General features: G+C 43.5%; 2 protein-coding genes across 42 annotated transcripts in view; one reads left to right on the forward strand and one right to left on the reverse strand.

Annotated features, from left to right (window-relative positions):
• ANKS1B (ankyrin repeat and sterile alpha motif domain containing 1B) overlaps positions 1-22,099 on the forward strand; it is a 1,271,383-nt gene extending 1,249,284 nt beyond the window's left edge. For 18 of the 37 annotated variants that reach the window (XM_039471669.2, XM_074402366.1, XM_074402367.1 and 15 more), the window contains 2 exons: positions 3,353-3,520; positions 8,666-10,541. In XM_039471669.2, coding sequence (XP_039327603.2) covers positions 3,353-3,520; positions 8,666-8,776 — 279 coding nt within the window. In that variant the 3' untranslated portion in view covers positions 8,777-10,541. Of the gene's footprint in view, positions 1-3,352; positions 3,521-8,649; positions 10,542-18,745 lie in introns of those variants that run through there. The other 19 variants (XM_010340194.3, XM_010340190.3, XM_010340191.3 and 16 more) reach the window with 4 other exon arrangements.
• The window catches only part of APAF1 (apoptotic peptidase activating factor 1), a 93,205-nt gene continuing 88,984 nt past the window's right edge, over positions 20,227-24,447 (reverse strand). For all 5 annotated transcript variants that reach the window (XM_039471683.2, XM_074402382.1, XM_074402383.1 and 2 more), the window contains one exon: positions 20,227-22,061. In XM_039471683.2, coding sequence (XP_039327617.1) covers positions 21,915-22,061 — 147 coding nt within the window. In that variant the 3' untranslated portion in view covers positions 20,227-21,914. The remainder of the gene's footprint in view (positions 22,062-24,447) is intronic.

The following is a 24,447-nucleotide window of genomic DNA, read 5'->3' on the forward strand; positions in this document are numbered from 1 at the left end:
TCTTTGGATATTCATTCAACATGCAAGTATTTCTTCAGCACCTGCACTGACCTCCCCACAGCTGCAGGGATAATATGTTGAAGGCGGAGATAGTTGGGCTTTCAGATTTTCTGTCACCATGTACTCTTCAGTGCCAGCCAGTATCATTGAGGTTGGCAAGATAGGCTTCTCACCTAAGCCTTCTGATGTTACAGTTTAATTTTCAGCCTCATCCTGGTAGAGTCTCCTCATACACGAGAGCAACTCTCCTGCTGTCTGAGATGGTAAGAATGTTAATACGAGGGGCAGGAGAAATGAACCTACAGAACAAATGGGGGTTCTTTCCCCATTCACACGTGTGTCCTCATGTCCCACGGGATGAGCATCTGTGTCCCCAAAATGGCCCTGCTGTGTCGCGATGGGCAACAAAGAACTTGGAAAGTGTGTCTCGGTGCCCCTGGACCCTCCTCACGTCCAGCATCAGTACCACAAACAGTAAGGCTGCAGACGAGAGGAAAGGTGGCAGTTCTGTCACCAATTCTATTCTATATATAATTATAAAAGAAACTCAACAAAGCATTCTCAAATGAAACCAAAGCAAGATGTCAAGGAAAATGCAAGTGGAACCAGGGGAAGCCATTAGATGGAAAAACTTAACCCAACAGTCTGGTCTCTCTGTGTCTTATTTGAGCAGTTTCCTAATACCAGGAACTAATTAAAAATGAAAGGGCAGGACTTCTAAAGCATTGTCTCCCAAAACCTTTAGGCTCCTCATAATCATGTGAAAAACCTCACTTGCTCAAATGAATGTCTTTTTACTTTCAGTTGAAGATCCTGGAGCTTTAAGTAGATCTCACTTTCAGGAACTTGTTTTTAGGTTAATGATAAAGAATTCACACTCATTAAGTTCTACTGTTCCAGCAGATAAAGACTACACGTTACAGAATCACTGAATCTCACACCTTCATCTCAGTCCATTTTCCCACCCAGAACATGAATATCTGCCACATGTTGCCAACAGATGGAAATGAGCCATCTTCCACAGGAGCATGAACAAGACCAAGAGCCTGCAACTTCATTCTGAGACTACAAAAGTCAGAAGCCCCGCCTGCCTTTCAGAGGGGACCCACGCAAACACTAAGAGGCAAAGCTGATGGTGACATGAGTGCCAAGTGTAGGCAGTGGAAAGAGTTTAGCCCTCTTTGCGCAGTGATGGTCAGAGCTGTCTCCCAGGCCTCCTCCACTATCATTTGCTGGTGCGTTACTAATTTACTAGGCTGACTCATCTCTGGAGGCAAACACAGGCTGCGTTCATTGCAGGGAAATGCTCAGCTTACTGTGCAAGGTGCACTATCTCCAGCAGGCAGATGTCTGTCTTGTAGGGTCAGTGTTTCCTAACAACTTTCTTAAAAGGAGACAAACATATCCTCTCTCAAACCAACTCTTAAGCTCCAAGGCATTTTCCCCACTTGGTTCTGAGACCATCACAATTGATCTGGCATGGATCTGAAATCTGGTTGGTCTAGAACCCTTGGGCCTCTTCCCCATGGCCTCAGAAGGTGCCATCCTGCATCTTCCTCTCCATCTTCATCAAATGGGAACAATCACAAACACGTCTCCCCAGTAGCAGTGTGGGAATTGGGCCCCCTAGAGCACTTGATGAGGGTGGAGATGGGCAGGAACAGAGGGCCAGCCTTGTTGCAATATCAGCATCAGCAGAATGACATTTCTGTGATTTTTGAGAAACCATGAGCAGACATTGTCCCCCCATGAGGGACATTGATCAGAATGAAAAGTTGGGGCACACCATGCCTGCTCTCAGCTGCCGCAGTGACCTTCAGAACATTCTCTGTGACCAGTACACATATGCTTCCCTGATGCTCTGTGACCTTGGGGTGTGGTGTACACCCTTCTTCTGGGTCAGACAATGTGGTTTCTCAGAGAAGACCAGGTGGAGAGTTCATGGAAGAAAAGGCAGAAATCAAAGATACAGATTTGGAGAAGAGAAGAAAACTAGAAATCATCTTGAGAGAAGGACTGATTGAAGGTTGGAAAAAAAGAACTTTCCTCCCAGGCGCTGCTTGGCGCGGCATCTGGCCTGACAGAATCTCCTGTCTCTTGCTGATTTGATGATAAAATATAGAGTGGACCCACAGGGAGAGCAAAAGCCTCAAGAAGTAGCTGGGGAATTGGCTCTGCGGGAGCACTGTTTGCTGCTCACTGCTGCGACTGTGAGCCGCCACACCAGCATGACTAATGCCTCTCCTCTAGGCCTAAATTAGATTTTGATTGTGTTTCATAGACGTTCACTGAATCACAGATGTTTGAGGTAAAAAGACCCAAACTTCTCAGAAACACCTCCTGTGGAGTGTGTGGGATCATCCTCATAGGCAAGGCTGAAGCGCTCCCAGGACTCAGTGGAAATACCAGAAGTAACCCCTTCCCTTCCAAGGCCTCGGGGGCAAACCAGCTGCCCACAGGATTTCTCTGAATGGTGTGGACTCCCGGGACCAGTGGGCTGTGGGGCCTGCTCCTAACCAGGGGTGTCTAAGCAAGTGTGCCCTGTCAGTGTGTAAACCAAAAAGTAGCCAAGACAAGATCTCAATTTATTTTGCCAAAGTGAAAGATACACCCATGACACAGCCTCGGGAGGTCATGACGTCATGTGCCCAAGGTAGTCGGGGCACAGCTTGGCTTTATACACTTTAAGGAAGCATGAGATATCAGTAAGTATGTGTAAGATGTACGTTGGTTTGGTCTGGAAAGGCAGGATAACTAGAAGGGGGAAGGGGGCTTCCAGGCCATAGGTAGATAAGAGACAAACAGTTGGATTATTTTGAGTTTCTGATTAGCCTTTCACAGAATACACAATTTATAGAAATAGTCACTTATGCCTTAGTCTGGGTTAGTGAAACAACAGGGCAAAGGAAGCAATCAGATACGCATTTATCTCACATGAGCAGAGGGATGATTTTGAGTTTGGTCTTTCGTCCACAGGAAATTTCCTTGTGGGCAAATTGTGAGGGAGGAATGTAGCTTTTTCTTTCTTTTTTTTTTTAATCTTTGTAGCTATCTTATTTAGGAATTGAATGCAAGGCAGGTTTGCCCGATGCAGTTCCCAGCTGACTTTTTTGTTTATCTTAGTGATTTGGGGTCCCAAGATTTTTCTTTTCACAAGCGGCTAATGCCTGGTATAAACCCTAAGTTGGCCCTGGAGCATCCCGTTCTTTGTAGATTTCCACGGAATCGCTGCTGCCTCCAGTGAAGTAGTTTAAGCTCCTCACTAGCTCACCTCCCTCAGTGTTCCTCAGCCATTCGACTCATTCTGATTTGCAGTGTGCCAGTACCAAATGCTTTCTCATTTTTCTTGCAGAATTTAGCCTACGAAATCATCCTAACCCTGGGACAGGCCTTTGAAGTCGCTTACCAGCTAGCACTACAAGCAAGAAAAGGGGGACACTCCTCCACACTTCCAGAAAGCTTTGAAAACAAACCCTCCAAACCCATCCCCAAGCCCCGCGTTAGCATTCGCAAGTCCGTGGTAAGTAGAAAAGATACAGATGTTCTAAAAGCCTTCAACAGGAGGGAAAGGGCCTGCCGAGCAGGCCCCTGCATGGTATGGGTGCCATCTGAATCCAGGGCCTCTTGTTCATCCTTTCCCTTGGCCCCTTCCCAGCATGTCTGCATCATCATCTCAGCCTGGTTCCTACCAAGTCTTGGGAACCATCTCCCTCAACTTGCAGCCTCCAGAGAAACCCACTTTCCTAGTCACCTGCAGCAACCCTATGAAGGGTCTCAGCAGCAAGTACTGGCCGTTCTTGGTGAATCTTACCTAAAGGTTCAGGAAAGCTCGGGAGCACTGTTCCCTGAGGCTTCAGCCACCATCCCATCAGAGCACAAAGCCTCCTGCAAGTCCCTGGCCTCCACAGAGGTGTGCAGAGGTACACAGTGTTGATATCCTCAGTCCCCAGCTAGAGGCAGCTGGACGCACAGGCTGCTCTGCTATATGCAAGGCCTGCACCATGTCCCGGGTGCTTTGCCTCCCACAGCTAAGGCTTCCTGCAGCGTGGTGACTGTTCAGAGGGTGCAGCCCCTCCTTCTCGGCATCTGCCTTCCTCCAGGAATTTCCTCCCCTTCCCTCCCACAGGGCTCTGCAGACATCCTGTCCCAACAGGCTTGCATGACTTCAAAGCGGCCTCCTCTGGTAGTAGCAATATCCAAAAGCTGGAAGTTTCCCAGCCAGCCTCCCATCTGGTTTCTGCCCCGGCTGCCGTATTGCATCCTAGAAACCCTGGGACTCCCCCAGAATGCATTGCTCTCACGCCCCCAAATCCTTCCATCTGGAACTGTCTCTCCTCCTCCTCACCAGCCCCCACCTCCACTGTCATGGGGGAACAGCAGGCATTTTTAACGTCTGCAGGGAGGCACCTCCCTTTGTGACCATGCTTCCAGTCTTGTTTCCAGTCTTCTTCTGGGGCCCTACCCGTCATTCTTCTTGGCAACATCAACATCCACAGGGATGACCCCTCCAGCATATGGTCTCACAGTTCCTTGACAGTTTACTTTCATGATCTTTCCCTCCGGCCCCAGCCATTCACTCCCATGCCCATCACACATTACTGATCATTGCCAGGAGCTGCACTTCCTCTGAAGTCTTTCTTCCAGCACCACCCTCTGAGCCCCTGACCCAACCCAACACACTAGCTCCCAGTTCTCTATCTCCAGCCCTGGGCATCCCCCAAATCCAGATTCATGTGGCCAACTTCTTCTTTCACATTTCCACCTTGATGCTTCACAGACAGCTGAAACTTAGCATGTACAGAACACAATTCCTGCTTTTCCCCTCAAACCTCTTCTCACCATCTTCCCCACCCCACAGCCACTCACCATGTTACTCACGCCCAAAGTCTACAAATTAGCCTGGATTCCTGCCTTACCCTCACCTCTGTATCCAACCCATGAGCAGATCCCATCCATTGCACCCCTAAAATATATCTCAGTCCACTCTTCCCCACGTCCTCCATCTGTCTTCCAGTCTGGGCCACTGCCACTTGGCCCCAGGCCTATGCAGTATAGCTCCTTGAGACTCCCCTCCCGACACAGCAGAGATCAGTCATGGCACCCTGTGCCCCAAGTACCCACAATGCAGTTTCCCACCATGGTCCTCTTTGATGCTCAGGTCTTCCGTTCCTTGACTATATAATGCTCACTCCTAACTGAGGCCTTTAGGCCACCTGCTCCCCACACCTGGAATATCCTCCCCTGATTTCTTCATGGCTGACTTCATCTTGTCATTCAGGTCTCGGCTACTTGAAGAGGCGGATGTCCTGACCATTCAATCTGATATAGACCCTCAGTCACCTTCAAGCGTGTCATCTACTTTTAATTCTGTATAGCATTTATTGAGGGTTTTTTTTTTAAACTGATGGCTTGTTTATTGTCTACCTCCCTCCACAAAACTGTAAGTTTCATGCACACAGGGACCCCACCTGTCTTGCCACCACCAGAACCAGGCCCATAGCAGGTGCCCAGTGACTATCTGTGGATGAAGAAATGAGGGCCTGTGGATGGATTTCAGACATATATCTTTGAGACTGATTAGGCTGTTAAGTGTCCAGGAATTTGCAGAATGTTTGAGATTATCTCTTAGACTATTGTATTCATTCTCATGTGGGCCGAATAAATCTGTTCACAGCAGGTGACCTCTATCTGACCTCACCCCGGTCCCCATAGGCGTCTTCCAGAAGAGTACAAAAGGTTGGGTGCCATAAGAGCTCACAGAATATTCATCCAGATGCCTTCACTGGGAAATAGGAAAATACACAGTGAATAATACTGGTATCATTTACCTGCTTCAAGGTCAGTCCCCTCGACAGGCATTAGTATTCTAGTTCCCTCAGCTCTGGGCATTTCTTGGTAAGAAATATTCAGTGATCCCTAAGAACACGTGAGGTCCTTCCCATAACCTTATGAAGATATAGTCAAAGCATGGCAGAAGGCAGCTGCAGAGCTCATGGTGCCAAAGAAATGGGAGAGGCCTTCCCACAACCCCAGACTCTGAGCAGAGCAGGCAGCTAAGACAGGGCAGGCAGACCTGGAAACACCAAAGGAAGAGGCAGCTGTGGTACAGATCTTACCCTGGGGTCGTTCCTGAGAGCAGACAGCCTGGTCCGACCCCAGGAGTGGCCTATTGTAGTTGTACGCACAGAGACACCCAGTCACCTTCAAGCATGACATCTACTGTGTAGCATTTATTAATATTAAAACCATTTTAGAGCCCACCTGGGTTTGGCTCAAGGCTCAGCCTGACTGGGCCCCTGCTTACCTCCTCACCCTCAGTTGTCTGCCCTCCTGATTCCCAGCCTGTAAACTGACCCCAACCCCTCAATGACCATTTCCCCTTACCTCTGGGACTCTTTTTTATTACTATGTGATATTTTGACACATGTATACAATGTGTAATGATCATGTTAGTAACTGAGATATCCATCTCAAACATTTTTGTGTTGAGAAATTATAATTCTAGCTATTTTGAAATATACAATAAATTATTGTTAACTATAGTCACCCTACTGTGCTGTCAAGTACTAGAACTTACTCCTTCTGTTTAACTGTATTTTTGTACCTATTAACCAATCTCTCTTCATCCCTACTCTCCCTTCACTTTCCAACCTCTGGTAGCCACCATTCTACTCTATCTCCATGAGATCCACTTTTTATAGCTTCCACATATGAGAACGTACAATATTTGTCTTTCTGTGCCTGGCTTATTTCACTGAACATGATGATCTTCAGTTCACCCATGTTGCCACAAATGACAGGATCTCATTCTTTTTATGGCTGAATAGTATTCCATTGTGTATATGTACCACACTTGCTTTACCCATTCGTCCATTGATGGACACTTAGTTTGATTCCCTGTCTTGGCTGCTGTGAATAATTCTGCAATAAACATGGGAGTGCAGATACCTCTTTGATATACTGATTTATATATATATACATCCAGTAGTGGGATTGCTGGAATAGATGGTAGCTCTGTTTTTAGTTTTCTTGAGGAACCTCCGTGCTATTCTCCATAGTGGCTTTACTAATTTATATTCCCACTAACTGTGTAGACGTGTTTCCCTTTCTCTACAGCCTCACCAGCATCGGTTATTTTTTGTCTTTTTGATAGTAGCCATTCCAACGGGGGTGAGATGGTGTCACGCTGTGGTTGTCATTCTCATGTCCCTGATGATTAGTGATGTTGAACATTTTTTCCTGTACCTGTCAGCCATTGTATGTTGTCTTCTGAGAAATGTCTGTTCAGTTCTATTGCCTACTGTTTAATCAGAGTGAGTTTTTTTTCCTATTGAGTTATCGGAGTCCCTTATTCTGGTTACTAATCCGTTGTCAGACGGATGCTTTGCAAATATTTTCTCCCATTCTGTAGGTAGTCTTTTCGTTGATTGTTTCCTTTGCTGTGCAGAAGCTTTTTCGCTTGAGGTAATTCCATTTGTCTATTTCTGGTTTTACTGCCTGTGCTTTTGAGATTTTACCCAAAATATCTTTGCCCAGACCACTGTCCTATAGTGTTTCCCCAGTGTTTTCTTCCAGTTCTTTCACTGTCTCAGATCTTCTGAGCCTTTAATCCATTTTGAGTTGATTTCTGCATATGGTAGAAGATGAGGCTCTATTTCATTCCGTGTATAGATTATTCTGTGACTTCCACGTGTGCTGTTTCATCTACTTCAGATGTCCCCTTCTCCTGTCTTCAGGCAAATACTTGCTGGTCCTTTGGCTGTCCATTTAAATATTACTCATTGTTTCAATACCATTTATTCGACAAGTGTTTATTGTATGCCTCCTATTTAGGGGGTTGCCAGGAGCTTTTCTGCGTTTTGGAGAAAATGGCAGGGAACAAAACAGAATCCTGCCTCCATGAGCATACATGGCAGTGGGGGATGAACAAATAAATATGAGGTGACACATGTGGCAATAAGTATTGTGAAGAATAGGGCAGAAGAGGGGAGCCAAAAGTTGGGGTGCTTTTTGTAGAAGTAAACAGGTAAGGCTTCTAGGAAGAGAGGTGGCAATGGAAGTGGCATTTGAGCAGAGATCTGAATGGCATTAGAGCATGAGGCTTGCAGGTGTCCGAAGAAGGGAACTCGGGCAGAGCAGAAGAGCGTAGAGGCCCTGGGCGTGGGCTTGGTGGGCAGAAAGAGCAAGGAAGCTGTGTGGCTGGAGCACAGGTGGCCTGGGCTACTGGAGGTCACATTGAGGAGTTCAGGTTTTGTTCTGACTGACTGTGATGGAAACCACTCAAGAGGGAGAGCTGGGGATTGGCATTGCCTGATTCACCTCCTCCAGGAAGCCCCCTGGCTCCCGAGGTGTGTGCCCACAGGGTGCCCTCTCTTCCCCTTGTGTCTCACCTCTCAGCACTGAAATCCACCTCTGTCTGCTCCCCGTCTGTGTGTTCACAAGGGCAAGGGCTGTGCCTTATTCACCATCACCCTTCGGTGGCCCGCACAGAGTTGATATGCGGGTAAATGTGTGTCCAAAGAGTGAGCCCGCGAGCCGCCCAGACCAGCATCGCCGTCCCCGGCCTGGGGCGCGGGGCCTCGCGCGGGTTCGCCGGCGGCGTCCGCGTGCATGCGCGCACCCGCGCGGCGACCGTATAACAGGCATCAGCCTTTCTGTTTTAAAGCAGATCGACCCATCTGAGCAAAAGACTCTGGCCAATCTGCCGTGGATTGTGGAGCCGGGCCAAGAAACCAAGAGGGGCATTAATACCAAGTATGAAACCACGATTTTCTGATACTCGCCGTCCTCCTGTCCTCGCGGTGCCTTGCTCGCCACGCAGTCCCGGAGCAGGCTTTCCTTCGCGCCTCCGCGTCCACCCAGCCCAGGAGGAAGACTGCTCTGAGCGTGCGGCCTCGTTACGGGCGAAAGGCCACTGGCCATTCCTGGGGAAGTTCTTTCTGCACCAGTGACGGAAAACGCCAAGACTTTCCAGTCGCAACCCCTGAGAGGCGTGAGTTGAGATGGGTTTTCCTTGATGCTCCCGACTCCCTTCCCCACCACCTCCCAAGGTATTTCTGGTGACTCCGCCCCAGTACTTGCTTTGCTTCATTTGGGGATAATACCTTTTCTTTAAAAAAAAAAAAAAAAAAAAGGAAAGGAGATCTCTAATACTGCCTAAAAGTATGTTTTCACTGTCAGCAGTTTTAAAAGTGAAATCAGAGCAGCGCTACCCCTCCCACCTCCAAAGCATCTGTAAAGTCATTCTATCATTGAGTATCGTTTAATGCAAAAGGACAAAAACAAGTCCCATGATATGATTGCCAGGAGATCTGTTTCCCGATTTCTATATTTGTGGACTTTATATGTAATCAACTATGTCAGAGAAAGAAAACCTTTCAACCAAATGATTGGTTCAAAGGAAAGAATTATTCAAAACAGAGGAATTTATTATGCACAGCAAAATGTGTCTTGTATTAAATATTTTTATTAAAAGAATGTTTCATTAATGCATTGATAAGAAAACTAGGTTAGTTGTGAGGGATGTTTCTGGTTTCATTTCAAATAATTAAATTTCTACTGCTACTACCAAGAGGACTGGCTCAGTGGTGGCAAAATACTGGTGATGCTCCATAGAGCAGGAGACCCGGAAGTGCTGAAACAGCCATCAGCCTGCCAAGATTGTTTTTTAAATCTTCACAGTGTTTTAAAGAACATGTTAAAAAAAAAAAAAAATCTAGTGCTCCTGCTGTCAAGATTTCTGTCATGGAAACCTTGTTTGAGAAAGGTGTTAATAAAATTCTATTGCAAAAATTTCTTTTTCTAGAAAAAACAAATACAAAAAAAAAAAAAAGAAATTCCAAAGTAATAAATCTTTTCTTGAGACAAACAGAAAAAAAAAAGTTTGCTTACTATTTGATTAAATAAAATTTACTTACATTTCTTTAAGGTATTTTAATTTTTTAATGTCTCTGTGGAGTATTTGTATGATACCATAATGTATATTTATGTAGAATCAAATTATATAAACAGTACCAATATCATTATAGAAAAAAATAACATTTTAATGTATATTGTTCTAACAATCACATTGTGAATCATTTTGAAGTTCATTATAGCGATATTGATAAATTGTGGAATTGTCTTAATGTTTTTTTATTAACTGATATTATTTTAAACCTAACTGAGATGATCGGTTACATTCATCAGTTGGTGAGTTTTGAAGAATAACTAAATTTTATTTCAAACTGACAAATGTATATGATTTTAGTTCAGTGTTGAAGAATTTTAATACAATATTAAATTACTTGAACTGAACAGTTCCTTGTATATATTTTGCCTATTCACTGTTGATATGTATGTAGCTAAATGAGAGTTAAATAACACTAAGATATGGTACCAAGAGGCAACTGTATAGGAGAAAAGTCAATAGGAGCTTTGCCGAAACAGAAGCATATGTGTAAATAAGCTTGGGCTTCCAGTTATAAATTTTGTAATTTTTGTCATTATTTATATCCTATAAAAAAAAAAGCACACAAAAATAAAACAGAAGTTGTACAGCCCGTGGTGCTTGGCATCGTTCTGTGAGCACCTTCCCCACTCCCATTTAGGAGCAGAACCAAAGGCCCAGGCTTCTCAGCATCTACCGCTAAAGGGACTCTCTAATTGGCAAAACTGTTGAGAAAAGTTGCACAGTTCCAAGTTCAACTAGGCTGAGAAAGATACACAGGACTCTGAAACTTCAATTTCAGTCCAAAGCCCCCATTGCCTTCTTTTAAATATTAAAGCAGATTGTAAGGAGGAATTGTCAAAATAGGCATCTCTAAAGGAGAGAGGACCACTAAACTGGATCGCTTTTGTAGTGCAGCATCGATGGTATGTTTGGAAAAACATTATCTACATGGTCATCAGTCCTTTCATTTTTTTCTAAACACACAGCAGCCCTATAGACCAGAGCAGAGCAGGGAAAATGAAGGATTTGTGGCTGATTTTCTTCAAGGGGAAATTTGACACATTGATAACTTCAGTAAGCATGGTCAGGGGTTCATTGAATGCTAACATTACTCAAAAAAGGACTTGAACTCATTACTCCATTTAATTGTTTCTCATTAAATCGAATTCTGTGATAAATTTGAGTGAATGAACCCTATGAAAATTGTCCCTAGTTAGTTCATTAATAAGTCATAGAAATGATTTTTCTCAAGACACAGATTTTCTCAAGTTGTAATACTTGAGAATATTGCTGGTATAATGTTTAGATAGAGGGAGCAGAAGACAGGCTTGGATAAAGGAACATGTGGCCGAACCCTCAAAAATCAATAAAAATTCACACCTGAATTCAAGGTAGCATCACTCCTAAGCTATTTCTGAAAAGAAATGAAAATTTGATAAGTGGTCTGGCCTCAAGAGAATTACAATGGCCATGTTCAGGAAATCTGTAGGAAGAAGGCCTTTTTTCAAAAAAAATCAAATTTCTAAGTTCTCTTTTTACCTAGGCTAATCATTATGTTTCCTAGAAAAGTTAAGCAGCCTGAAGGTTCTAAACACACTTTTTGAAATAAAATTGGGTAAATAGCCTACACAGCCAGCACAGAGTCTACGTGCAGCAAGGCCCCATTGGCCCACCCCATGCTCCAGTCCTGTCTCCCCAGCAGCCACCCAGCTCCACATTTACTGCTGTCGGTGCCTCTAGGCAAATGAAGCCAAGCATCTGCCTACCCCAGCAACAGAGTCCTGCCTCCCACAGAAACCAGTTCCAAAGCAGGCAGAGACAGTGCTTTGAACTCGCTCAGGCCTTTTGGCTGTCACCATATTGTGAATCCATTAGTAACTAGGAGCTGGAGCTTATCTTTGTGGTTGAAATAACCCTAAGACCTCGGTGCCATCCACTGGAATGCCAGTTCCACTTAACTGTTTCTGTCTTCAGCTCAAGTCAGTCTACTCAACGAGAACTCACCCTGTGCTTAACGTGGCATCATTTTCCTTAGAGTTGCTTCTGCAAAGATGATCATTCTACACCCAACATATTGCACTCAGTGTGCAACTCATCAAAAATCATAGCTACAGATTATTAAAACAGTTTTTTTCTCTCCAAAACCCAAGAGACCTATGTTTGGGGAAAAAGAAAAAAAAAAAATGCTGCAGCGGCATTTAACTTTCCAAGAGTAGTTAATGACCAGTGATGTGAAGACTTATACATCAGGCTAAACTAAGAGATCCTTCATTTATCATCTCCAATGGGGTCACCCCAGCGGAAGGTGGTGGCTGCAGCAGCGGAGGTTTTATCAGGGCTCTTAACTTCATTCAGATGGTGGAGGAGCGTGGGTATCAGATGACAGACTTCACAAGTACAGACAAGCTAATGTGCATGTTCCAAGCCCTGCTATTTAGGACATCTTGAAGTTCTGTCTCATCACCACAGTAAGAACAAGCGGAGATGGAGTCAGATTTTACAACCAAAGTCAGCTCACAATGTGGTAATAAAAACCATTCAAAGCAATCCATATTCAATACCCTATTTAATTGTCCTCTGGATGTCTCAGGGCCTCAATCAAGCATCCCAACAGCTGCTCCCCAGGGAGCCTGCCTGCCTGCAGCCCTCCCTCTCCAGTGGCAGTCAAACACGTGGGAAGTCAAGAGGCCCCCAAGTAAGAGGCAGCATCAGCTGATTTATGACATCTGAGAGGCGGATTTCTCTCCTCAAAAGTGCATGCTCAGTTTTCTGAGAGGAAAACAATCCCCATGTGCTGTGTTGAGTCAGGAGAGACTTGAGGGGAGACTTGAGAAGAAAGGTACAAGCGGATTCAGGAATCCCATTTTGGCAGGCCATTTCTGGAGTGAGCAGGTTGCAAACTCACATGCCTTCCAAGCCATACAGGTGATGTGAGTGAATGGGGTGGCGACTGTGCCTCGTCTCAGGGGCAGCCACTGCTGAGTTCCAGCTGATTGTGGCCAGGCAGAAAGGAAGGCCCTGGGTCCACAGATTTCTGCCAAATCTGGATTTTTATGCAAAAATCATTGGGTTTTGAAGTGTTGGCAGCAAACTATTTTAAAAAATAAGTGTGAGCCACACAGAACTCATCTGTGGGCTGGGTGTGGTCCATGCATCACTTGTTTGTGAACTCGTTGAGTAGCTTTATGACTTTCTGAGATTCCATGAAGCTTCAGCAACCTCACAGCTAGATGCCCAGTTACTCATCAGGAGAACAGTGTTCGTGGCTGGGGTGAGTGAGTGGAGGAGGCAGAGATTCAGGGGTTGGTGACAGTTGAATTGCTGTTATTCACCAGGTTTGTTTTGGGGAGTATCATTTAGGGCTTGAACTCAGGACTAGCAGCAAAGACCAGCAATAACAATGTCTTAAATGAGGTAGGCATTGAATTTTCCCTCATGTGATATGAACTTCAGAGATGGGCAGTACAGAACTGGAATTGTAGCTCTATGATATCATTGAACTCTCACAATCCTTCTAATATTTCTACTCTGCCATCCTTTGGACGTGGCATCTAGCCTCAAGATTGCCTCATTGCCACAAAATGGCTGCTGGAGCATCCTCCAGCATACACATATTCCTGGCATTAGAAAAGACGGTAAAGACCGTGGGATGGAAGCATTGTTCAGCTGAATAAGGCAAGCTTTTAAGAGCTTTCCTGGAAGCTCCACCTGACAACTTTGGCATACAGCTCATTGGCCACCCCTATGTAGGAGGATGGAAAATGTGGTTACAGTTGTTTTAGATGAGCACACTGCAGCCCCCGACGTTGCAGGGGTTGTCAGTGAGGAAAAGGGGGAGATTGGATATTGGGGTGGTCACTTGCAGTGTCTACCACAATGGGAATCATCACAGTAATAGCGAAAAGGCAAATGCAAGCATACACAGGTGAGACACTTGAGCAGAGAAAGCAGGTCCTGTAAGAGGGATTGGTGATCATCCTGGCAGAGTAGCTATATAAATTAGCCACCACACCTGAGCAGGAAGGATCCCCACAGCTGTGTTAATATGCATACCAAACATCTTTGCTGCCAGGCAAGCTCCTGAGAATGTCATGGGCAGAGCAGGCACAAAGGGGCATGCTGCATCCGCAGACATCACAGCACCATGGGCTGTGCCGAGGGAGGGGACAGGCAATGACTTGGTTGGGCATCAAGGGTGAGAGTAGAGGGCCCTGGCTCTCAACCTCCACTGCACACTGGAATCACCCAGGATAATTTAAAGGCTCCCTAGGAAGTGAATCCTTGAGGAGATTAACCCATTTGCTGAAGTCACACAACTGGAATGTTAGTGCAGCCAGGGTTGAACTTACATCCACTTGACAGTCAAAGCCACACAGATATCACCACACTCCCAAGCTACTGGCCCCAGCAACAAGCCCAGCGTCCTTTCATTCCCAGTCCTCCTCACCACTTGATGGGTGTATGCATCACCCAAAGAAAATAAGGTTTAGGCTAGTTCAAAAGAAAGCAGGTGACAGCTTTCCTGCTAAGCAAGGTCTGTCTCCTAAAAGCCAATGGCCATAAGGAGGCGGCAGAGGAGAGTGCCTGGAGAAAGCTAGCCGCCATGGAGCAGAAGCAACAGGGTCCCAATCTGTAAACCATGGAGATTTGGGCAGCACAAGAATGGGGGTTTGTAACTGGGACAACAGATAATTATTATGCTGCTTACTGAGACCCATATCAGACTCTTGACATTTTTCTAAGTCCCACAAAAGCCTTGTACATTAGGTTCCCTATTTGACACATCAGGAAAGTGAGGCTCTGAGGGGCTACATCTTTTCAAATGAAAAGAAAAGGAGAAAGGGGAGACAAAATCAAGATGGCAGAAGAAAGCACACAGATCCACTAGCCCAGGGCTGCCACTAATTTGAAATAAGTTCCTTAAAAGTTTCAAAGTAGAAACAGGCTCCTCCACAGGGAAGGCAACAGTAGCTCCCCTGCCTACCCTGCTCAATGCCTGAATCATCCGACAATTGAGAGCAGGTTGAGCAGCGGGCAGATGCTGGCGCATCCAACGCATTCTCCCACCTCTCCAGTCCACTGGCTTCTATCAGAATGTTGCTGCTGCTTTTTTTCAAAGAGCAATCTCTGCAGGCACAGATAGAAGTTAATCAGACTACCAAAAGTAGAAGCCCCTTGGGAGCAGACAGCATCTGGTGTCTTCTGAAAGCTTAGTAGTGATGCATCTGTCCTGATGCAAGTGAGTAATGAGTGAAATGCAGAACTGAAGAGATGCTCTTGGACCCTCCAGCCCAGGGGCTTCAATGAGAAGATACAGGGAGTGTTACCCAGTGGAAACAGAAGGCCATGGACCAGAAACCCAGCTCCACCACTTTGCTCTGGAGCCCTGGAAACCTAACCTCTCTGCATCTGTTTCCACACCTATGAAAGAGAGGTAACACCTTACAGCACTGTTATGATTCAGTTAAATAATGTCTGGAAAGTGCCCAGCCTGTGGGCTTGGCACATAAAAGGCCCTCAAAAAATAGTAGCTCCCTTCCTTCCTTCTAAAACATTTGGTATATCTCCAGAGGTTAATTGACAGAGAGTAGGTGAAGGGCTTAGAATTACTGCTAATCGAAGGTGAATATAAGAACGTCTCCAAAACCATCACATAAGCTAATGGATGACCTTCCCCAGCTAGTGAAACCCAAGCCCTATGACCCCCAAGCTGGTGTCATCTGCCGCTAAACCAAGGAGTATCTACTTGAGGTTGTAACTGACATGCGACTTACAAGCCTAGGGAGTCTTGGCCTTTCTATAAAGAATAGCAGATTTGGATTCTAGCCCTGGCTTTGTCACTGATTAGCTGCTGAGGTTTATTTAGTTCTTCCTCTAAAAACTGAAGCTGCAGTCTGCAGATCCACTCAACTCCTGTGACGAGAAACGAGAGCTGGGCAGTGCCTGGAGTGGAGCAGCAATAAACATTTGAATGAATGAATGAATGCAAACATGGGCTCCTGCTCCTCAGAACAGCCACCTCAGTACTGAGCAGGAGTCTCTACTCACCTGCTCAGTGTTTTCTAGTTTGAACCACCAGCCCCAAACTCAGGCCTTGACCATCCTCTCTAATTACATATTCTAGCCCTGGGTGATGGAAATTACGGAGGGAAATTTTTCTATTCATTTCTATGTGATAAGTAGCATTCCCAATACTGAGGGCCTGACCTCATAAATGAATTTACAATGAACACCAGCGACTCGTTTTCCTGAATCATAATTGAAATGAAAATTTCCCAAGTTCTGGTCTCACATCATTTGACTCAGGCGCAAGTCGTTGTTGCCAAATGACTTCAAAGGTCTGGTCTCTGCTGAGCCTCAAATGTGACCCCCTTATTCCCCTCTTGCGAGCATATACAGTAATTCTCCTGTAGTTAAACTCATAGCCCAAGAGCAGCAGATTTTCTAATTCAGGCATTTTAATAAGTGTTTAGTATATCCATGGTCCTAAAAGGAGGGGTTATGAGCAAGGAACGTGTTCCAGTGACAATCTTCAGAGACTAAGAATTATTATAAAATCATTTTCTCCTTCACTAACGGTCAGTGAGTAAATTATAATATAAAACGTTTGCTGAATAATAGACGGCCATACTTGCTGACTTAAACACTGCAAGGATGTTTATTCATTTTATATAATTTGGCAGCAAACCTCTTTTATCCAAGTAAAGTTTTACTTACCCCTAATGATTATTTCACAGAAAACGGCCAAACTAAAACAGCAAGATAAAATGTTGGTGATAGGCTACATCTGCATTTGACAGCCTTATGATTTCCTCATGGAAAGGGAGAACGGAGACTGTGTTATGACCACATGGGCAAATTCAACCCATGGAACTCAGGGGATGAATCCCAGTCATCCAACAACTGTTCACTGAGGCCCTCACTGCAATGTTAGGCTCATGTTAGACTCTGTACAGTCCTGGCTTTCAAGGAGCTTATGATTTACTGGGGACTTCAATAAGAAAGCAATTCCAAGACGACAGTAAAGGCCATGAGAGAGAAAAGAGAATGCTAGGGAGAGGGCGGGGCAGACCTTCAGCCCTTGAGAGTCATCTCAAAGAATTTGTGAAACATAGGGAGTTAGGGGGAAAAAGAAAACTGATGAGAGAAAGACAGCATAGAGAAAACAGCTACAAAAGAGAACACGGAGCAGGTCCAGGGTTTAAACTGAAGTGCAAACACAAAGTTTAAACAGAGAAGTTTAAACTGATTCAGATGAGTGCTCTGGAAAGCTCATGACGAGGGCCACGACTGGAGGCAGAGACGGCAGCTGGGGCTGTTGCCAGGAAAAGAGGAGGGGGCTCAAATGGCATCACAAAATGTCCCGAGCACTGTGTTGGTGCAGGCAATGAGATAAGTGCTTCACGAGTTTTATCTCATTAAATCTTTACAACAAACCAGAAGAAAGAACTGATCCTTATTTTTCAGATAGGACAACTGCTGATACTGTCTTGTTTTCTTACCCGTTTTCCCCATAATCTCTCAACTGAAGTGTATTTATCGCTTCCTCTGCTGCTTAAAACAGTGCTTGGCAGTAGATGCTCAGGCGTACAGGATAGATAAACAACTGATCAAGGACTCGGGCCAAGATAACATTAAGGGGCCCACACCTGCTGCATTCCCTGTGCTTACCACACTAATTTGCAACTCAGTCTCTGCTGGTCCTTTTCAGTCTCCTGGGCTGATCCCTCATCCCTCTAATCTACAGACTGCCCTAGACTCAGTCTTGGGGGCCCCCTGTCTTTTCTACCTACACCCACTTCACTGCTTATTTCATCTAGTCCTTTGATTTTAAATATCATCGGTTCACTGATGACTCTCAGATTTCTACTTCCAGCACGGCCCTTTCCTACGAACTGCAGAGCCTTGCATCCCACCTACACAGCATCAACACTTGGAATGTTTAACAGGCATCTCAAACTTACCGTGTCTGCAAAGCTGCTTTCATTGTCTTCTTCATCTCAGCTGACAGCAATTCTCTTCTTGCAGTTGCTCAGGCTAAAACCTTGCATCATTCTTGTCTTGTCTCTCACAACCTTTATCCAATCTGTCAGCAAATCCTATTAACTCTTATCTTCAAAATACGTCCAGAATCCCAACTTGTCACAATCTCTGCTGCTGCCACCCTAGTCTGGCCCACCTTCATTTTGTCCGAATTATAAAAGCTTCTCATTGGTTCCCCTTTCAACTGATTCCCACTGCCTAGGTGATTCGTTAAAGCTTAAATCAGATAACTCCACTGCTCAAACCTCCTACAATGGCTCCCAGAGTCAATAGTGAAGTCCCTACTGTGGCCTAAGTGGCAGCCTCCAGTGCTACCCCAATTCCTCTCTGCCACCTCTCCTGTCAGACTTCCCACACTCACCCTTCTCCAGCCACATAGGCTGCCTGGCTGCTCCCAGAATGCACCAACCCATCCCACTGGAGTCTGCGCCTGCCGTACCCTTGCTTCAGAATGGTTTCGCGACAGCCGAAGAGCTCACTTCCTCACATCTTTAAGGTCTGTTACAAGCATCACCTGCTGAAAGAGCCAGTCCATCTAAAAACGTAACCCCTTCCCCTCCACTTAATACCATCAAATTCACTACAGATTTTACTTATTTACTTTTTCTGCCTCTCCCGGGCCCCTACCTGCAGTAAGGCAAGAATTTTGTTTTGCTTACTCCTGTATTCCCAATACCTACAACAATGCCAGGCACATGGTACATCTCAATATTTATTAAACAAATGCATGAACAAACTAAGTGATAAATAAATGAATTCTCTTTTTTACAGGATCTTCTTCATGCCAGCCACACCGGGCAGGAACCATCAGAGAGACACAGTGAGGAGGCACTCAGAAAATTCTGATAGAATTGAATTTACATATAGCTGATAAAGCCTAGATAGAAAGACTGATGGATTTAGCTTGAATCTTTCACTTTAGTCGTCTAATCAACTGATAAATGACAAGCAAAGAGTGAAACAATCCAAAAATGTTTTTCAAAACAATTTTGTGAATTTTATTTTTACAAAAGTTTTTTAAATTCATATTTTAAAATGTATAACAAGGCAAAAAATCATAAGCTATATCACAAATACAATGAGTTTCAAAACATACAAGAGACATATAATGTAAAAAAGTTTATATATATGAAGTCCAATGTAATTTCTAATACAAAAAAAATCAGGAAGGGAAAATGCTTTAAAAATGCTCAACTGCAAACTACAAAACAAAATTTTCCTCTGGATTAACTGCATGAACTGCCATGAAATTTACACCTCCATCCTATTAGGTGTCTCTTCTTTCCTCATGTTACTTTGACTTTCTTCCCATTTTTCTTTTAAGACAGGGTCTTGCTATGTTACCCAGGCTGGACTCAAACTCCAGGGCCCAAGCAATCCTCGTGCCTTAGCCTCCCGAGGAGCTGGGATTACAGGCACGTGCTACCGCACCCGGCTCTTATTTATTTTTTAAGACAAGGGCCATTCAAGGCTTTTTAAAAGCTGGAGTGTGTTGTTATACTTTAACAGTCAGTGGCTTTTAATTCCAAAAGGTAATACTTTATACTCTGAGCTATACGTGAGATGAGCCCCTAAACAGTGTGTACAAATAAAATTATGATTTGGATATTCTAAGGAGACATACCACTTACAGAAATTTCTTTTAATAAAATTAAGGTTTCACTTTTCACATTTGCTTAAAATCACAGTAAGCCTGTAAACTAGCTCCTCAACCCACCATTTAAAAACAAAAAACCTCCTTAACAATGCAAAATATTGTATTCACTGTATTCATTAAAGGCTAAATAGGAATATCTTATCTAAAATACATCTGAGTGGTCTATTCCCTGACCCTCTCTCCAAACAACCCCAGAGTTATACTAATATGCACCAACAATAAAAACAAGTTGTTTATCTACTATTAACACTAGTAATCATTTGATTTAGTTACAGTTACAGAAACAAAAAGAAATCTTTGAATTTTGATTATTTTTTTCTGGGAACGACATTTACTATTATCTCCATTGCCCTTAATAATATATTTCAGAGACAATGTTTCTTTAGATTTAACCTTCAGCTAAAGTTCCTGATCAGGAGGTCAAAAATAGCTAGTTAGTGATGAGTTTTTTTCCCCTGTCAAAAGCTATTTTTCCTGATTAACCTTAGAGATAAAAGAAGAGGAAGGAAAGTAGGAAGGAAAGTGGGGTGGGGTGGGGTGGGGGGCTGGAAGAGAAAGAGAGAGAGAGAGGGAGAGAGAGAGAGAGGGAGAAAGAGAGAGAGAGAGAAAGGAAAATAGGTTGACTGAAAGGTTAATCCTCTAGAGTTACTAGAAGAACACAGAACTTCTAGAACTACACAGAAAAACAGAGAATTACACAGGAAACCAGAGAATTCTCTTAAAATTCACCAAGAGAATGGCAATGCCACTCATCTAAAAGTAAATGGAATCAGATGAAAATTGTTTTATTTCTCATTTCTTAGAAAAATATTATTAAGGCTTACGATTAAAATTGGCCCCAACTCAATGACTAACATTTAGCAATGGAGAAACTGCTTTTTAAAAAAGAAAAAAGTGAGGATTAGGCAAGATCAGATTCATTCAAGTAAGAAGTCTGGTATGTAAGAAACCAGAGGGAGCAGGACTAGTGCCCAACTCAGATACTGACAACTAGAGTCCAGATATGGCACAGGGCTGCCAGCAGCTACAGTGAGAAAAGGATAGACCAATAAAATCTATTCTCTCCAACATACAAGTTTTACTTCACAAAAAGAACAGTTCAAGGCCGGGCCAGTGGCTCACGCCTGTAATCTCAACACTTTGGGAGGCTAAGGCAGGAGAATTACTTGAGGCTAAGAGTTCAAGACCAGCCCAGGCAACATAGTGAGACCCTGTCTCTACAAAAAATTTAAAAATTAGCTGGGTGTGGTGGCTCATGCCTGTAGTCTCAGCTACTTGGGAGGCTGAGGCAGGAAGATTGCTTGAACCCAGGAGTTTGAGGCTGCAATGAGGTATGATCATGCCGCTGCATTCCAGCCTGGCTGATAGAGCAACACCTTGTCTCCATTAAAAAAAAGAAGGGGTCTGGCCAGGCATGGTGGCTCACACCTGTAATCCCAGCACTCTGGGAGGCCAAGGTGAGCGGATCACAAGGTCAAGAGATCAAGAGCATCCTGGCCAACATGGTGAAACCCCGACTCCATTAAAAATACAAAAATTAGCTGGGCGTGGTGGCTTACTCCTGTAGTCCCAGCTACCTGGGAGGCTGAGGCAACAGAATCACTTGAACCCAGGAGGCAGAGGTTGTAGTAAGCTGAGATCGCACCATTGCACTCTGGCCTGGCGACAAAGCGAGACTCTGTCTCAAAAAAAAAAAAAAAAAAAAAAAGAGGAAGGGGCCTGCTAAATCCAAGACTTACTTACTCACTTACTGAGTCAATTAAAGGAAATGCTGCAGACTATGCACACAGACACAACATTTTTAAAGCAAATTTAAAGAGTGCAAATAAACTCCAAGATTGTATTTGGGAGAACAATACCCCCTTGGGGTAAGTGTGATTCAAAAAGCAGGTCACTGCTACCAGAGGCACAGACTGCATAACAGTATTAAATACAGATATTAAAATACAGACTTCCTCCAAATTCTTCTCATTAATTATGTCCACCATTTTGAATGCATCCAGACAGAATTTTACCAACAGTATAACAAGGTATGTATTCACATTTTCATTTGCATCTTAAGTACAAACTGTTAATGATCATCATGAAAAACAAGATTAAAGGTATGTTCACTTGGGAAGAAGCTACATTAATATTATTCATCCAACCACAAACACTTTTGTAATGAATGCAATACTGCACAACAATTCAGAGCTTTATAAAAAGTTGATCTCAGAGTTTCATTAGAATTTTTTCCCAATTCAAATTTTTAAGAAGTTCAGCTTACATTAATGCTTAACTATTTTATTCTAAAGTCTGTAAAATATATAAAATACCAAGATTATCCACAGTCACATATGTTTTGAAGTCAGGGGACACATGTATTTTCTTAAGATTGGTTCCATTTGTGTAGAAGGTCTGTAAGGATTGCCCAGTGACAACGTTCCACCACTGTTCAGAGAAAAATAAAATTCTCATTAGATTGGTAATTACACTGTGTGACAATTTATAGTGCCAACAAATCCTTTGTCCTATCTCCTCCCCCCAACCAAACTCAAGCAAATAGAAGGAAAATGTCTCGGGTTTAATGCTGAATATACTGTTCAACCTGGTCAGCCTTTTCTTGATGAACACTTGTGATGGCCTCACTGCTCCACCTACAACTAATTCCAAGTGGGAGAAACATGCAGCCTGCTTCAGAGCTGCAGACAGAAAGCTACAGAGTCCATTACCGCAGTGACTGGACTGAACTCTCTTGTCTGCATGTCCTTCTCAGGACAACAGGCAGTAGGTTGCCCCTCGCTTCACTCAAATGCCCCTTTGCAGACACAGACTGGTATTCTGACAGAGACCCAAACTATTTGTAATATGGGCTACAGGAAAGAATGTTCTCTCTACTAAATCTTTCCTTTCTCCAGGTGTCATGCAAGAGTCCTTGACCAAGTTTCTTTATACAATAATCTACATTATTTACTAAACAAATATTGAACATCTCAAACACAGCAAGTGCTCTAGCCAAGTCCTTCCTTTCCTTCCCAATCATTGAATTGCTGGTAGTATTTATATTCATTTAACAAATGGGAATCATAAAGCTTACCCATATATCTCACAGCTAAAATGGGGGCAAGAGACAATAAATGTAAACTTTTTTGAAAAGGCTTCAAACACACCAAGATCCTGAGTATTATGCACACAATGACAGTGTCACCCACCTTTGTGCCTATGGTATTGCCCAGCATTCTGCCTTTCCCATGTAAGTGGGTCAAGTATACATATTCACTAATAGTAATAATAAATGCTAAAAGTATACCCAATGGACTTTGGTAAACCTCACTGAGGCAGCATGCACTAACTTGGGATTTCCCACAACTCAAACAGTTTGCTTTGTAAAATAACAATGTAATCAAGATTGCAGAGAACACATTCCACCAACCTGAGAGAAGACTCATGTTTTCAGTCACAAAGGCCATTAAAGATCACTTAGTTCCACTGCCCAAAAAATGGACGCCACCAAGAACAAACCCTAAACTATGGACTTTGGGTGATAATGACGTGTCAGTGGAGATCCATCAATTGTAATAAAGGCACATTTTGGTGGGAGGATGTCATAATGGGAGAGGCTATGTATCTGTCGGGTAAGGGGTATATGGGAAATCTCTGAAATGAGCTAGGTATTATCATTACATTATCAATTTTACAGATAAGAAAATCAAGGCACATAAGTTAAACAACCTTGAGCAAGGTCACAAAGTTAATGAGTGGCAGAGCCAGGCTTTGAACTCGGGCATTCTATTTAAAGGCCATGGCCCACTCTCCTGACCATTACGCTCTGCTGCCACCAAATCACAGCACACCACCATTTACCACCATGTATTCCATATTTCAAATCAGCTTTTCCCTTCATGCGCATGAATAAATGTGAATTTATTGTCATTCAGTATGTACTCCGTGGCATAATGCAGGCAAACAGATAAATTATTTTTTCACTTATAAATAGGAATAATTTGGAAGTGAAGAACTTTTTAGCTTCTGGATACCTACTTTATCTTACTGGCAACTCAATTTATACAGCTTGGATTCTAAAGTAAACAGACTCAAAAGGCCTATTTTTTTGGACACTAGAGCAGCTGTTCCTTTTTACTTTTAATTTGCTCTGTGCTTTTGGACAGTCTCATTAAGATGCTGGGTAGATGCAGGCTGGGCTATATCATAATCAGTTGAATAAGCTAGTAATCAAACCAGAAGGCAAAGGCAGCCTGATTGTCATTTAAATATACAGACTAAATATATAGGCTAGAAGTTCTTTTACCCTTAAGACATAATCTCTATAGTATGTAAACCTATTCTGCTGCTTTATTTCAAGTTTCCCCAAGAAGTCTGCAAATATGGTCACTGATCTTTATAACATCTTATAAGCCAGACTCTCAATTATGTGATAGCATTCTGTGGAGCCCAGAGAATCAAATGATGTGGTCTCTAGAAACTTGGTATCAAAGCTAAGCAGTTAAATTTGTCAGCAGCTAACATAGCTAAAGACTCCCAGCTTCCAATACAGACAGCAATGACTCTCCTCTAAGCATCATCCTCAGAGCAGACTCAGTTCCATTCTTTACACTAAAGGAGAACAATTGGTGATCATTTCTCAGGATCTCCTAATAACTGAATAAAGATGTAGGTTAATGCAACATTTTGTAAACAGAATTGTGTTTTCAATGAAATCTTGTAAAGGGATACATACATCCTTTCTTTTTAAAAAAAAAAATTAATATATTACAGTTGTACATATTTTGGGGGTACATGTAATACAAGGTGTAGTGGTCAAATTAGGAAAATTGGG

Source organism: Saimiri boliviensis, chromosome 7 (assembly GCF_048565385.1).
Source record: "Saimiri boliviensis isolate mSaiBol1 chromosome 7, mSaiBol1.pri, whole genome shotgun sequence".
NCBI lineage: Eukaryota > Metazoa > Chordata > Mammalia > Primates > Cebidae > Saimiri > Saimiri boliviensis.